This window comes from Malassezia restricta, chromosome IV (genome assembly GCF_003290485.1).
Source record: "Malassezia restricta chromosome IV, complete sequence".
Lineage (NCBI taxonomy): Eukaryota > Fungi > Basidiomycota > Malasseziomycetes > Malasseziales > Malasseziaceae > Malassezia > Malassezia restricta.
In genome coordinates, this window is record NC_040196.1 from 667,194 (window position 1) to 681,335 (window position 14,142).

Consider the following 14,142-nt stretch of genomic DNA (forward strand, 5'->3'; position numbering starts at 1 on the left):
ATCATTCATCGGCATCCATGTCCATGTCAGCCATGACATCACCACCCGAGTGCAGTCCATACGTGTCTTCTCGCGCACTCAAGTCGAGTTCGCCGGAATCGTCTCCTTCCTCCACCGTCTCATCCAACGCATGGTGCGCCCGGTGCTTGCTCGGCGACGCATGCATGTGGACACTGGGCATCGACGAGGCGGACGGCGCCGAGGTGCCATACTGCATGCGAGAAGAGTCATGATACATCGCCGCGTTGCGTGCCTTGGTGGCCATAAGCGTGTCAAAGTTGACATACTCGCAGCCAAGCAAGCCTGAAGACGGCGGGCTGACGGCGGCAGGCCACAAAGCCTTTTCTTCCGGCAGCGAGCGCGCATTCGAGTCCATGCCGACGAGAATAGCAGCGGCTTCAAGCAGCTGCACCTGCTGATGCTTGCTCATGAGAAACTTGGACGCCTCTTTCCAGTACATGGTATGTTCCCAACGATGCTTGATCAAGCAGCTGGGGTGGCGGTACACTTTGGAGCAGCTCTCGCATTTGTGCAGCATCTGGTGAGGCATCTCCTTCGCTTCGGGATCATCGTTCACGGACGAAGAGGGTGATGACGACGAGGGGTGCGTGAGCGGAGGCGGTGGGGATTCTTCCAACCCATGTCGTGAGTGGTCGGCACGGCGGTGGCCCGCCAGGCCGTACTGTTTTGCAGCTGCCTCCATCGATCCCGTCGAGCTGGCAGGCATGGTATAGCTCATGTTGGGCTTCATATCCAGATCAGACGCCCCCTCTAGAGGGTGCTGGGGGCCGGGCACCATTCGGTGCCGGTCGCCCATCGAGAGTGCCTCGCCTGCAGCGCCAAACGATGTTGAGAAGCCATCATGCGACGGAGCAGACATTCGCGAGCGATTCGAAAACGGCATGTTTCTCGCTTCGGAGCCGGCACGGTGGCCATGCAGAACGAGTCGGCCGGTGTCCGACCCGTGGGGTACTCCCACGGGATGGTGGTGAGACGGCATGGCCATATAAGAAACGGAAGAAGGATACGTGCAGGTAGCGGTAGAATTGCCATTATCTGCCCGCGCGGAGCTGGCTGACATGGAACTCATGGAGAGTGACGCCAGAGAATAAATCAAACACTCGCCTTGTGCCTAGCGGTGTTTGTGAAACAAAGTTTTCAATGTATGTTGTGAGAGTGAAAACAGTGGTTAGCACGCAATGCCTGCTCTTCCTAACAACGGAGAACAGCGCTGGAGAATACCACGGAGGAAATAGCTGGTGGCAACACGAAGCGTGGGCGCAAGAATTTTCGTATGTGTAAAAAAAAGCTCGTCCCTCGTTTTTGCAGAGCGTCCAACAAAGTTTTTTGAGCCTTCCAGCCTTTTGCCACTAAGCCTTTGCATCGCGACCGTGAATCTGGCCGGCCGGCCTGACAAACAGCATGTGCTATAAAACTGCATTTTTTTTGTCAGAGTTCAGAAGGCCTGTGGAGGGACGTATGAAACGCTTCGTGATTGGTTGGTTATTTCTTCCTATGCATCGTGTTGCGTGCTAGCACCAGGACCGCTGCGGCAGGGGGTCTTTTGGTCGAAGGACGCGGTCGCAGGACACAGCACGCCATAGGGGCACGAACGACCGACCACCCGACCCGACATGGGTGGAGCCTATTATATGGCCCGTGCGCACCCTATCGGTACCTTCGCCCATTCGACGGATACAGCGCCTGTGCTCCTCAGCCTCACTCCATGCACCAGTCGCACGCTTGAACAACACGCTGCACGAGGCGCTGCAGTGCGTCAGCGTCCACGGCATCAAAGCCATTTTGCGACTCGCAGTCAATATCCAGCACCCCAACAATGACGTGATCGTCGGTACCGCGACCGGCCCATGCGCGCACGAGGTGCTCGGGACCTTCGCCGCGCAGCGCTGCCTGATGCGTTTGGGAGAGTTGAGAGCGCGAAACGACTATCGGCACCACAATTTCTGATTGTGAGAGTGCGTCGCAGGCAATATGACCAGCTGCACATGTTAGACATGATCACGACGTACGGTATGCTTCAGTGTGGGGCACACACAAGGGAGCAGGTGGCCACTGGGCGCTGCCGTCTGCGCAAACGCCGCGCCCGCGCTCAGAGGGTATGGCCTGGCACGCCGGTAATCCGCAAAACGGACCAAGCCAAAGCATCGGGCGCGTCAGAGAGGCAAGATGGCGAGTGCCTGGGAATAGCGGGGCAAGGAGGTAAAAGCCTGCCCAGTTCACGCGCTTGTCGCGCCATGCCTCGAAGCGGTTCATCGAGCTGTACAAGATGGAGCTGACGTTCGCGAGATTCGTGACCCAGTTGGTCTGGCCATCAAGCAGACCATCTACCTGTAGCTGTACATGCTCATAAAAGGCAGCCTTCGAGGCGATATGTGCAGGGACGCTAGCTGCATCGGCGCTGCGTGTGAGTATGCCCAACGTACTGCACCATGATGGCCCCTGGCGTGGTCCGCCGCCCACGCAGGCTGTCTGTGCGCGATGTATCACGTGGCGTATGACGTGATTCCCTGCCACATGACGTGATGCCCAGGGGCCCAGCGCCCACGGCGGCCGCCAGGCGTGGATGGACTCGAGGGCTTCTTTCGACAGTGCGATTCATGGCGGGGCTGTGGCGAATGCGGAGTGTGACGTTGCTGCGCGCATGGGCGAGGCGCGATGCAGTCTCGATGTTGTCGCTTCGGACGTACGCGAGTCGGTCGTGCGTCGCCAAAGCATCCATTGAGCCCATGCCGCTGCCATGCATTGACCAGCACGAGATGCGGCAGAGCCGCGTCATGGGCGGGAGTCAGCATGTAGGTCCGGCCGCGAGCCAAAAGGACGAGATGCTCGGACCCGAGCCGTCGTATACCAACATTGTGTCGGGCTATGATATCTTTCTTTGTGATGAGCCCTTTGCTCTCGACTATGGCAGCGTGCTGCCGTCGTACCAAATTGCCTACGAGACGTGGGGCACGCTGAATGCTGCGCGTGATAATGCCATCCTGCTGCATACGGGCCTGTCTGCCAGCTCGCACGCGGCGAGCACGCCGAGGAACACGAGCAAGGGGTGGTGGGAAGACTTTATTGGGCCAGGCAAGGCACTCGACACCAACAAGTTCTTCGTCGTGTGCACAAACGTGCTGGGCTCGTGCTATGGCAGCACGGGTCCGTCGAGCGCGCACCCTCTCGATGCGGATGGCGCGCCGTATGCGACACGCTTCCCCGTGCTGAGTATTTTTGACATGGTACGCGCCCAGTTTCGGCTGTTGGACCACCTCGGCATCGACACGCTGTATGCGAGCGTCGGCTCGAGTTTGGGCGGCATGCAGAGCATTGCGGCCGCCCATCTCTTCCGCGAGCGCGTTGGCCGCGTCATCAGCATAAGTGGATGTGCTCGCAGTGCGCCGTCTGGCATTGCGCTGCGGTACGCACAGCGGAGTGTGTTGATGGCCGACGAGAACTGGAATCGTGGCTTTTACTACGGTCCGAACCAGGTGCAGCCGCACAAAGGCATGAAGCTCGCGCGGCAGATTGCGACGATCACGTACCGCTCGGGCCCCGAGTGGGAGCAGCGCTTCGGTCGCCGGCGGCACACGCAGCTCACCACCGAGGCCGACGCGGCCACACATCGGGCGCCAGCGCTGTGCCCTGACTTTTTGGTGGAAACGTACCTCGACCACCAAGGCGAGCAGTTCTGTCTCAAGTACGACGCCAACTCCCTTATCTACATCTCCAAGGCCATGGACCTGTTTGACATGACGGACGACGCGCTGGCCGAGCTTGGCGCGGCGCGTATGGAGGCGCACGGCGACGATGGCAATTTGCCCGTCGAGCGCATCGATCACGCACCTGCGAGCCCGAAGCGCCGCCCGCACATCACGACTATTTCGCATCCCGGCGCCCATGCGTACGTGCCTTCGTTGGCGCGGGGTCTGCGCCGCCTGCACGACGTGCCGATCCTGATTCTCGGTGTGCAGAGTGATATCCTCTTTCCCGTGGAACAGCAGCGCGAGCTGGCCGAGTGCATCCGGATGAATGGCAACACGTCCGTGATGTACTATGAAATTGATGCGCCACATGGCCATGACAGTTTCCTCATTGACGTGGCGAATGTGGGCGGCGCTATCAAGGGCTTCCTCAACTAGATGGCGAGAGCTTGGTCTGCACGAACGCCGCGAGCTCAGTGAGGGGCACTTCGGTGCCCTTGTCGTCGCCGGCCTCGTCCTTGCCGAGCTGCTGCTTGACGCGCACGGTCCCGTTGGCCCACTCGCCCGGTGCGAGCAGCACGGCCAGCGGGATCTGCTCCTTGTCCACGACGGCGAACTGCTGCTGCAGCTTGGGCTTCTTTTTGTACAGGAACTCGGCCTTGATGCCCGCATCCCATAGCATTTTGCACACCTGCATGCGCTCAAGCAGCAGGCCATCACCCATGCTCATCACGTACACGTCCACCTCTTTCTGGCGCACCGATGTGCGCTCGCCACGCGCCTGTGCCTCCTGGAGGCGCTGCAGGAGGATCGAAAACACACGCTCGACACCGATGGACACACCCACGCACGGCACGGCGTCGGGTCGCTTGGCGCCGCAAAACATGCCGACGAGGTGGTCGTAGCGACCGCCTGCGGCGATGGAGCCGACACCCACCGTGCTTTCGTCGAGCTCGCCATTGTCCTTGGTCTTGCGCTGCGCCGGCGCGCCTTCCTTCGTGGGCGGTGCACTCAGCGCCGTGATCGCCTCGTAAATCACGCCCGTGTAGTAGTCGAGGCCGCGCGCAAGACTCAGGTCAAATGACACGCGATCTACGACGCCATAGACGTCGAGGTACTGGAACAGGAGCTCCATGTCCGCGAGGCCTTCGACGGCCTTGTTGTTCTGCATGAGCGCGGCGTCCTCGCGCAGCTTGGCGATGAGCTCGCGGCTACCACGCTGCAGGACGTAGGTGCCGATGCGGTCGGCTACGTCGGCCGGCAGGCCTTTTTCGGCGACCATCTCGTGCTTGACCTCGTCCCACGGGCTCTTGTCGAGCTTGTCGACGGCGCTCGAGATCGTGCGGATCTTGTCGTCTGGCACGCCACACACGGCAAAGATGGCATCGAGCAGCTTGCGGTGGTTCAGCTTGATCGTAAACGCACCAATGTCCAATGCATCGAGAGTCTCGACCAGCACGCACAAACACTCGGCATCCGGCACCATGGCGTCGTACGTGCCTGCGATATCGAAATCACACTGGTAGAACTCGCGGAAGCGGCCCTTCGTCATCGCCGGCTGGTCGCGGCGGTACACCTTGGCGATGTGGTAGCGCTTAATGTTGCCGTACTCGGTGGGGTTCATGGCCACAAAGCGGGCGAACGGCACCGTCAGGTCGTAGCGCAGGCTGCACAGCTCGCCGCCCTGATCCTGCAAGTCATAGATGAGCTTGCTGTCCTCGCCGTACTTGCCAGCGAGAATTTCCTTGAGCTCAAACACGGGCGTGTCGATCGTCACGGCGCCGTGAGTCGAAAACACGCGCTCGATCGTCGAAAACACATGCTTGCGGAGCGACATCGAGAGCGGCTCCCAGTCGCGTGTGCCCTTCGGCGTCTTGAGCGTGATCTTGCCCTTTTGGCCGCCCTTCTTTGACAGGCTCAGTTCGCTCAGTTGCGCACTCAGTGCCTGTAGCGCCGCCACTTCGCTCGAGACGGCATCGATCGGAGCCTCGCTGGCATTGAGCGTGCGAACCTTGTCGAGCTGTGCCTCAATCTGTCGACGACACGCAGCCACAGCCTCACTTGACTTGGACATGCTCCGATGGGGATGGACAACAAACCTTCTGGCTCCACGTAACACACAAAGAGGCAGGCGGCCCAGAGGCATGCAAGAAGAGGAAAAGAGCGCGGCTCGACCTGCGCTTATGTCATCAACTCCCAGGCCCCCTCCCTCCGCTCGTGACTCGGTTGGCGGTGGTCATGGCACTGGCAGCGGTGGATCCCTTTTACCGGGCGCGAGAGGAGCCGCTCGTGCGTGCAGAGCATGCCCCGCACAATCTGGCGAGGTATCTCGATGCGCTAGAGCGCATGGTGCGTGATGAGCAGGCGCACATGGCGAGCGCGCGTGCGCTAGGCGCAGCGGCAGATGCCGAGCGTGTGCAAGCGATTCGTGCGGCAGCCGCGAATGCGGAACGCATGGCCAGTAGTGTGCCAACTACGTCTGAGGCTCTCCCACGCATCCAGCGTGTGCGCGAGGCAGCAGATAGTCTGCTGAGCGTCGTCGTGCGGCGGCCTGCCCACCCCGTTCCCCTGGAAGAATATTGGAACGAGTACCTATATGATGGACTCGCTGTACACGCAGCAGCTCCGACGGAGCCTGAGCCTGTGAAGGAAGAGGCCACGCCGCCGGCCGTGGAAACGCCCGTAGCAGAAGCGCCTACGATCGAGGCGCCTGCCCTACGACAGCGGCGCCCGGCGCCGGAGGCGACGGAGGCAAAGCCAGGGCCTCCGCGACTGCAGTCAGATCGCTCCTTGCAGGATGCCCTGGCCTCTGAGCTCCTGCGCATGGCGGGCGTGCTCAAGGCGAATACGGCGGCGTTTTCCGAGTCCTTGGAACGTGACCGCGTGCTGGTCGAGGAGGCGAGTGGCCGACTGGACCAGAACCTCGGGCTCATGACGCGTACGCGGGGGCAGCTGGGCGTGTTTTCGAAAAAGGCGCGGAGTATGGGATGGTTCACGATCGGCAGCATTGTGTGCGTCGTCGTGTGCTGGATGCTGATGTTTGTAGTGATACGGTTGACGTAACTATCCACGAGCTAGTCATTCGCGAGCGGCGGCGATGCACTCGACCTCGACAAGCACGTCGCGGGGCAGGCGCGCGACTTCGACGGCAGAGCGCGCGGGCTTGTACGGCGCGAATGCTTTTTCGTAGATGGCCTGGGGTGAGTCGAGGAGACGTACGTTGACCTTGGCAAAGTCGTTCATGTCCTTCAAAAAGACGGTGGTCTTGAGCACCTGGCTCTTGTCGGAGCCAGCCGCCGCGACGACGGCCATGAGGTTATCAAGCGCACGCTGCGCCTGCGCCTCGACGCCGCCGTCGACGCACTGCATCGTCTGGGGGTCAAACGGGATGCAGCCCGACACAAAGGCCAGGCCGTTGTGCACGACGGCCTGCGAGTACGGTCCAATCGCACTGGGCGCGTTCGGCGTCGAAATCGTCTTGTAGCTCCTGTGTGTGTTAATCATCGTCGGCACCATCGTACAAGGGCGCCATGTGCACCGCCCAGCGGCGCGCGCCGTCGCAGATACCCACATACTCGAACTGTGCGTCGGACAACCCTAGGACCGCGCCCGGCGTGGGGTGTGCACGGGCATAAATCCCCGTTCGTCAGGAGGAGGCGCCCGCTGACGTACGGCCGAGTCGCCGGCGAGCGCGAATCACCGAGCGGCAACGTGTACATCCACATCGGGTGCGGCGCTGCTCCCTGACGACATTCTTGGCGCTCCGCCGGCGGTGTGTGGACGACGACAAGTTCGTGACACACACACGCTGACCATGTCTACGACGCATGAAGACGAGGCGGCCTCGTCTTCGAAGATAACGCCGCCGCCTCTGTCGCTCGAGGGCGCCGTGCCGGCGTTCTCGATGCCGGCCTTCGACGGGACGTCCCCTGCCTCGGCGGGCAGGGAGGCAGAGCCGCTGCCCAAGGCGTCGCCCTCGCTGTCCAGCAGCTTGGGCAGCGCAAGTGGTGTCATGCCACCGTTCTTCACGAGTCGGCACCGCAACAGCACCGACGTCGCACCCGAGACGACCGAGGCGCCCACGGGCCTGCGCCAGGCCATGCGCCAGGCATGGCACATGCTCCCTGGCTTCCGCAAAAGTAGCGGTCACTATGGCGAGATGGACGAGAGTCCTGACGACGGGGCGTCTCGTGGCGCGCGCCGATGGCGCGACACCGACGCACCTGTGGCGCATGGCGCGGCAGAAACGTCGCTGCAGCGCATCGACAGCAGCGCCTCTCATCGTTCCCTCGCTTCGAGTAACGAGAGTGCACCGAGCCCCCCGTCACGCACTAGCTCGCTGCAGCGCTCGCTGCATGCGCACCCCATGTCCGAGATACCCGAGCACCAAGAGGTGGCCTCTGCACCGACAGGCGCGCCGGCGGCGCCCGGCAGCGAGGCGGTGTCGAGAACGACGCCGCTCGTGCCGCTGCCGCCGCCGCCGCCGGAACCGCCGATGAGCGAGAAACGTGCCATGTTTCTGCGTGCGCGGACCAAGAGCATCGACCACATGCACAAGTTCCTCAACCTGAAAAACTTTGCCAAGGACAAGGCACGGAAGTACAAGCGAGATCCGCCACCGCCGCCTATGATGTCGGCACCGATCGGCGTGTCGGCCTCGGACTCGTCCACCTCCCCAGGATCCACGCCGCCATCCACGCACCCTCCTGACCCCCCTGTACAGCCCGTGACGATCGAGACGGCGCCCCTGGCTCCCGCACCCCGCATGACCGGCAAGACGCCGCCTATGCTCTCTCCCACCATCACACCCGTGCAGCCGCTTGCGCCGTCGCCATCGAGTGCCTCGTCGCGCACGTCCAAGCCGCCGTCGCCGTCGTCTCCGCCGTCCGCGTCGCCTGTGGCGATCTCTTGCAACGAGCAGCGTGCCGAGCCGACGTCCGTTGCTGAGGCGGACGCGAACGATAGCCCAGCCAAGCCGCCGTCCTCGTACTCGGTCACCTCGCTCGAGACACGCACGTCGCTCGCGACCGCGCACGACTCGATGGACCGCAGCTTCCACTCGCCGGACAAGCAGCTGCGCCGGCGCTCGAATAGCGTGCCAGGCACGTCGATGGCCACACCAGCGCAGCGTATCGTATCGCGCGATGCCTCTGACTCGTCGGACGACCGCATGCGCGTCGGAGCGCTCGCTCTGGTATCTGATGACGAAGAGGGCGACTATGAGCAGCTATCGCCGCCTACGCACGACATTTCGATGACATCGTCCGTGCACGACGTGTTTGTCGAGCATGGCTGGTCAACGCATGCGCCGCAGTCCGAGCATGACGGCGCTCAAGAACTTCTTGATAATCTCGGGCTCGATACCCTCGAAGCACCACAGAGGCGTGATGCTGCGCCTCATGCACTGCACCTGAAACCGTCCATGGAGCGCGACAAGATCGTCGAGCGCGGCACGGAGCTACCTGCCCTGCCAGGCGAGGCGTTCGGCGTCGCCCATGGTGATATGCCTCACGAGGCGGCGGAGCAGTCCGCATCGGCACCTGTGCCTGCCACCGTGATACCCTCGCCACCAGCAGCGCCCCTCTCTGCGCCGGTCTTGTCCGACGGCCACGACGCGCAGCTGGAGCATGACGCGCGGTCTCGTCCCTTGACTCGCATACTCGAGCCCCTCAACATCAAGGCGTTGAGTGAGCAAGAAGCGGAAGCGACGTCCCCGCCGTGGCCGCTTCGGTACAAGCCACGAAGCGCTGAGACGGAGCCTGCGCCGGCTCCCGCCCCCATGCCGGCCAGTAGCCCGCGTGGCTCGCTGGACGAGGCGGCGGGGCGTCGGTCCGAGGACGATACATCGATGCGTGTGCCGCGGCCGTTGCGTGGCTCCAAGTCATCGAGTCTGCTCACAGCTGTAGCGTCGCAGGCGCATCGGATCAAGAAAAATGCACGCGAGGCATGGCCGCCGTCAGCGCACGAAGATGCCTCGTTTGGCGCGGACGAGGAAGAGCGCCGCTCACTACCGCCGGCACCGCCACCACCGCCTCCTCCCATGACCTCGCCATCGAGCCAGCCCGAGACGCCCATGTCGATGTACCGCACGAAACGCAACAAGAGCCAGCCGACGCTGCGCATCGCCGACGACCGCGAGTTTCTCGAGGCACTGGAGCAGGTGCGTATGCAGCACAAGGAGCGCATGGCGCATCGTGAGCGCGTGCGGTCGTCGCGCAAGGCGAGCATGCCGAATCTCCGCATGCCGCCGTCGCCGCACCGGCCGCCATTGCCGATGAGCCGCGCGTGCTCGAGTGGTGCGGAGGATCGCTCGGGGCGCAGTCGCGCATGGTCGTTGGCCAGTCGGGCGGAGCGTGAGTCGGTGCGTCTGAGCCATTCGCCGGAGCCGCCGGATGTGTCGACGAGCTTTTTGGAGGTGGAGAGCGTAGGATCGTCGTCGCATTCGTCCGTGATCGTTGACGAAGCGCCGCCAGGCGACAAGGGCGAGGACGAGGATAGTCGCGACGTTGTCAGCAATGACGACAGCGACGATCACGACCAGGAGGAGGCCGACGGCGACGACGACGGCAGGGCCAGCAGCCGGGCCGGCTCAGCCATGTCGGACCCGATTCCGAATGAGCTCGGCATTGGGCACACGACCGGCAATGAGCCCAGCGCGCCGTTCACGAATGACGATGACTGGAAGAAGGAAGTCAAGGCGCTGTTCCTCATTCGCGAACTTGTGCAGACGGAGCGCAGTTATGCTGCGCATCTAGAGAGCCTGCTGATCGTGGTGCTCAAGTGGGCAGGCAGGTCGTCCACCCGCATGCAAAAGAACGTGCTCATGCCGTCGCAGCCGCTGAGCACGCCGCAGCGCACGCCGAGCACCACGCCAGCCGTGCCGCCGCACCTAGTGACGCTGCGCAACATGCTGCCGAAGCTCATCTCGGTGAGCCGCGTGCTCGTGTACAGCATTGAAGACAGCCCGACGAGCGAGGGCGTCGCACGTGCCTTCCTGTCGATCCGCCCGCGGCTCGAGGAAGTGCATGTAAGCTGGCACGCCGTCGTGGGTGCTACGCTGCGTGTGATGCGGTCGACGGAGGCGTCGAAGAGCAAGAGCAAGGGCCGCCTGGGGCGCGTGCCGGTAGCGCCTGCCACGGCCGAGATCATGCGCAAGAACATGCGCCCTGACCTCGTGCATGGCAGCGATGCGTCGCCGGAGTCGGACCGGCGCGACAAGTCGCGGTCGACGGCCGACGCTGCGCCGAAGGAGCTGAGCGCCGTGGACGTGGCCATCATGCCGACGCAGCGTATCCCGCGCTACGTCCTGCTCCTCCGCGACTTGCTGTCGCACACGAGACCTGATTCAGAGGCGTACCAAGTGCTGCACCAGGCGCTCGAGTCCGTGCAAGAGCTGGGCTACCGCTGTGACCAGGCCTCGACGCACACGCAATAGTTGTCCCTAGCGCCTCGCAAGGCGCTCACGTAATGATCGTCACGTGATAATATCGAGCGACCGCGTGCGCCCGCGGCGGCGGACGTCTCGCTGCCTTTTGTAACTACGATGGCGGTACGTATCGTCCGGTAGGCTGACGCGCGACAGTCTGGATTCGGTGTCAAGGGTGGCCCATCGCGCTGCTTTACGTTCTGGCAAGAGTTCCGCAAGTGCTACCTCACGTCCGAGTCGCCCAGCGACTGCGCACTCCCACGTGACGACTACCTCGAGTGCCTGCACCACACCAAGGAGGTACGTACGCATGCGCGCCTGACCATGCAGCTTGAGCGCACACACCAGATCCACGGCCGCATGATCCAGCTCCAGCATGAAGAGTCGAAGCGTGCGCGCGACGTGGCGAAACACAGCAACGGCCTGAGCCTCGGTCTCATCGACGTCGATCAAGACACACAGGAGGCCCCGCAGGCAGCTTGAGATAGACGAGTCAACGACTTTGTGCGCGGATAGACTAGCACTCCGCCGTGTCCACCAGCCCACTTGGCCGGCCGTGGCTTCGTTGGCGTGCACCTCCACTGCCATGTCCCAGCTGGTGGCCGCCGGGGGCGCTGTGGGCTTGACGGCGCTCGTATCGTGCGCGGCAGATCGCCTGGCCGAGCAGCGTGTCGCGCTGGACGCCGTGCAGGCGGAAGAGCGTCTGCCATCCTGGCCGCCTCCCTCGCCGCTACTGCCCCAGCCGCGGCCACGGCCCATGCTGCACATATACTGGCCTGCCGATGCGCGTGCGCCCGGGACCGTGTACGGTTGGTCGACGCACGAGGTGGTGGTGGTAGCCTGCGTGCATCCAGACACTGAGCCACGAGCGTGGACGCATATGCCGCGTGTGCGCGCCCTGGGACGATGTGTGCGAATGCAAGACGAAGCCAACGAGGATGCCTGGCTCCTAGTCCGACTGGACGCGCGCCACATGCCGCACATGAGACTGCGCAGCTCGGCAGACATATGTATGCTGCTGTATACCCCGCCGAATGTGCTGCGAGGCCAGTCGCTCGAGTTGGAGCGCGCTACGAGCGCGCCCTACACGCGTCTCGAGCACCTCTTAGCGATGGACGCCACACGACGAGATGCCATTCGCTCATCCTCGGCCCGTCTGTCGACGGCCGTGACGTACATGAACGTGGCGTCGTATGCGTGTACGTGCACGCCTATACCGAAACAGCGCACACGCGTTGGCTTTCCTCGTCTCGAGATGCTGCGGCGCGCGTCGGCGTACTCGCTTCTGTGCTGTGCCCTGTACCGCCGTCTGCGGGGCTGGGGCGCGTGGTGCGAGTACCGTACACTGTGGAACGCTGTGCGGCATGAGCTCAAGTACGACGGACGCTTACAGAGCCAGGAGGCGATGCAAAAGGCCATGCACGCGTGCTGGTCAGCGTGGCTCATGACGCTCGTCGACGTGGCACTGGGGTGCCTCCTCGCCGGCGTCATGGAGGCACACAGCGCCAAGATCCATCGTGCGATCGTGGGGGGACTGGCGTGCGTCGGACATGCCTCTTTCCACGCCCTCTTCCACTGGCTCGCGCACTGGCCGCTGGGCATCAAGCTAAACGATGAGCTGGCCCTCTTCTTGAGTGATGCGCTCGGCAGCGTGTCAGCGCTGTACACGTACGTGGTGCTGGAACCAGCTGCGGCTCACATCCCCTCTGCGCTGCGGGTGTGGGCGTGGACGAGCTGCTTCGGCGCGTCCATGGCCCTCGGTGTGGGGGCTGATGCACTTCGGGTAAGCACGGTGCATGTGCGCCTGATGTACGGCGTGCTTCGGCGCGTGCTGGCCTTCTTTGTGGGTGCGGCGAGTGAGCTATTTGACGTGTTTCGCAGCCGGAAACGCAATCCGCTGCACGGCGGGCGTCTCGACCACGCTGAGCACGAGGTGGACCAGCTGTTTGTCGGCACGATTCTGTTCACACTGCTGGCGTTCCTCTTTCCCACCGTGCTCTTGTTTTACTGGGCATGTGCTGCGCGCTATTTTGTGGTGCATGCGACGCATACGACTCTCGTCTGTGTCGTGAGTATGCTGTACGACATGCCGCTCTACACGCTTCTCATGCGGTTCTGGGACGCGGCGAGCTTGTCGGATGGCCTTGTGCTGCAGACGCGAGGCGTGATCCGCCTACATGCGCGGCCTATATCTGTGCGCGATGCATGTCGGCCCGTGGGCGTGCATGTCATGCGACTGTCGTACTTGGTGCGCGACGCATACCACATGCTACAGGGGATCCGATTAGCACCTACATGACGACGACGCGGACTCGCCCTCGGCCTGGGCCGAGACATCGATAGCTGGGTGTGAGTGTGTACATACGTACTGTGGTGTGGCGCAGCGCTGTCGTTCTGCGCATCGTCGCCCCCAGGAAGGGCCTGAGCGATTTTTTTGAACAGCGGCATGACATTGTGGCCGGCCTTGGCGGACGTCTCGAGGAACATGACATTGTTGTACTCCTTCGCGCGCTGCTCGCCCTCTTCCGTCGACACTTCGCGCTTATCATTCAGATCGGTCTTGTTGCCGACGAGCGCAATGATGACCTCGTTGCCGCGTTCGGCACGCACGTCTTCGACCCACTTGGACGTCGACTGGAATGAATCGCGATTCGTCACGTCATACACGACAATCGCAACGGACGAGTCACGGATATACGAAGGTATCAGCGAGCGGAACCGCTCCTGTCCAGCTGTGTCCCATAGCTGCAGACGCACCGTGCGGTCGTCCAGATACATGGTCTTGGACAAAAAGTCGATGCCAATCGTCGCCTGATAGTTCCCGTCGAATGTATCGTACATGAAGCGCGTGATCAGCGACGTCTTCCCCACCGACTGCTCGCCAAGGAATACGAGCTTGAACTTGCGCATCGCGCTGCTATACTCGCTGCCACCGCTAGTCGTCGCCATATCGAGCGCCCATCGCCCCTCGACTCGACGGCCGCCACGGTCTCTCATGGCCCACGTGGG

At 62.8% G+C, this 14,142-nt stretch overlaps 10 protein-coding genes across 10 annotated transcripts; 5 read left to right on the forward strand and 5 right to left on the reverse strand.

Annotated features, from left to right (window-relative positions):
* Position 1: 1 nt before the first annotated feature.
* MRET_2762 (zinc finger protein, C2H2 type) lies at positions 2–1,090 on the reverse strand (the record flags this gene model as incomplete). Its single annotated transcript, XM_027629389.1, has 1 exon — positions 2–1,090. One exon carries the CDS (start codon positions 1,088–1,090, stop codon positions 2–4), a length of 1,089 nt encoding a protein of 362 aa, XP_027485207.1.
* A 629-nt stretch (positions 1,091–1,719) lies between these two features.
* On the reverse strand, positions 1,720–2,452 carry MRET_2763 (L-methionine (R)-S-oxide reductase; the record flags this gene model as incomplete). The annotated part of the gene is made up of 3 exons (XM_027629390.1): positions 1,720–2,000; positions 2,031–2,419; positions 2,445–2,452. The coding sequence occupies 3 exons, from the start codon at positions 2,450–2,452 to the stop codon at positions 1,720–1,722; spliced, it is 678 nt and encodes a 225-aa protein (XP_027485208.1).
* Positions 2,453–2,618: 166 nt separating this feature from the next.
* MRET_2764 (homoserine O-acetyltransferase) lies at positions 2,619–4,145 on the forward strand (the record flags this gene model as incomplete). The annotated part of the gene is made up of 1 exon (XM_027629391.1): positions 2,619–4,145. The coding sequence occupies one exon, from the start codon at positions 2,619–2,621 to the stop codon at positions 4,143–4,145; it is 1,527 nt and encodes a 508-aa protein (XP_027485205.1).
* On the reverse strand, positions 4,138–5,853 carry MRET_2765 (histidyl-tRNA synthetase; the record flags this gene model as incomplete). The annotated part of the gene is made up of 1 exon (XM_027629392.1): positions 4,138–5,853. One exon carries the CDS (start codon positions 5,851–5,853, stop codon positions 4,138–4,140), a length of 1,716 nt encoding a protein of 571 aa, XP_027485206.1.
* A 92-nt stretch (positions 5,854–5,945) lies between these two features.
* On the forward strand, positions 5,946–6,770 carry MRET_2766 (membrane fusion protein Use1; the record flags this gene model as incomplete). The annotated part of the gene is made up of 1 exon (XM_027629393.1): positions 5,946–6,770. The coding sequence occupies one exon, from the start codon at positions 5,946–5,948 to the stop codon at positions 6,768–6,770; it is 825 nt and encodes a 274-aa protein (XP_027485203.1).
* A 15-nt stretch (positions 6,771–6,785) lies between these two features.
* On the reverse strand, positions 6,786–7,280 carry MRET_2767 (2-iminobutanoate/2-iminopropanoate deaminase; the record flags this gene model as incomplete). The annotated part of the gene is made up of 2 exons (XM_027629394.1): positions 6,786–6,902; positions 6,927–7,280. The coding sequence occupies 2 exons, from the start codon at positions 7,278–7,280 to the stop codon at positions 6,786–6,788; spliced, it is 471 nt and encodes a 156-aa protein (XP_027485204.1).
* A 241-nt stretch (positions 7,281–7,521) lies between these two features.
* MRET_2768 (RhoGEF domain protein) lies at positions 7,522–11,142 on the forward strand (the record flags this gene model as incomplete). The annotated part of the gene is made up of 1 exon (XM_027629395.1): positions 7,522–11,142. One exon carries the CDS (start codon positions 7,522–7,524, stop codon positions 11,140–11,142), a length of 3,621 nt encoding a protein of 1,206 aa, XP_027485201.1.
* A 108-nt stretch (positions 11,143–11,250) lies between these two features.
* MRET_2769 (NADH dehydrogenase (ubiquinone) Fe-S protein 5) lies at positions 11,251–11,616 on the forward strand (the record flags this gene model as incomplete). The annotated part of the gene is made up of 3 exons (XM_027629396.1): positions 11,251–11,256; positions 11,290–11,433; positions 11,464–11,616. 3 exons carry the CDS (start codon positions 11,251–11,253, stop codon positions 11,614–11,616), a joined length of 303 nt encoding a protein of 100 aa, XP_027485202.1.
* Positions 11,617–11,719: 103 nt separating this feature from the next.
* MRET_2770 (phosphatidylinositol glycan, class Q) lies at positions 11,720–13,432 on the forward strand (the record flags this gene model as incomplete). The annotated part of the gene is made up of 1 exon (XM_027629397.1): positions 11,720–13,432. One exon carries the CDS (start codon positions 11,720–11,722, stop codon positions 13,430–13,432), a length of 1,713 nt encoding a protein of 570 aa, XP_027485175.1.
* Positions 13,418–14,082, reverse strand: MRET_2771 (Ras-related protein Rab-6A; the record flags this gene model as incomplete). Its single annotated transcript, XM_027629398.1, has 2 exons — positions 13,418–13,476; positions 13,503–14,082. The coding sequence occupies 2 exons, from the start codon at positions 14,080–14,082 to the stop codon at positions 13,418–13,420; spliced, it is 639 nt and encodes a 212-aa protein (XP_027485174.1).
* Positions 14,083–14,142: the final 60 nt, after the last annotated feature.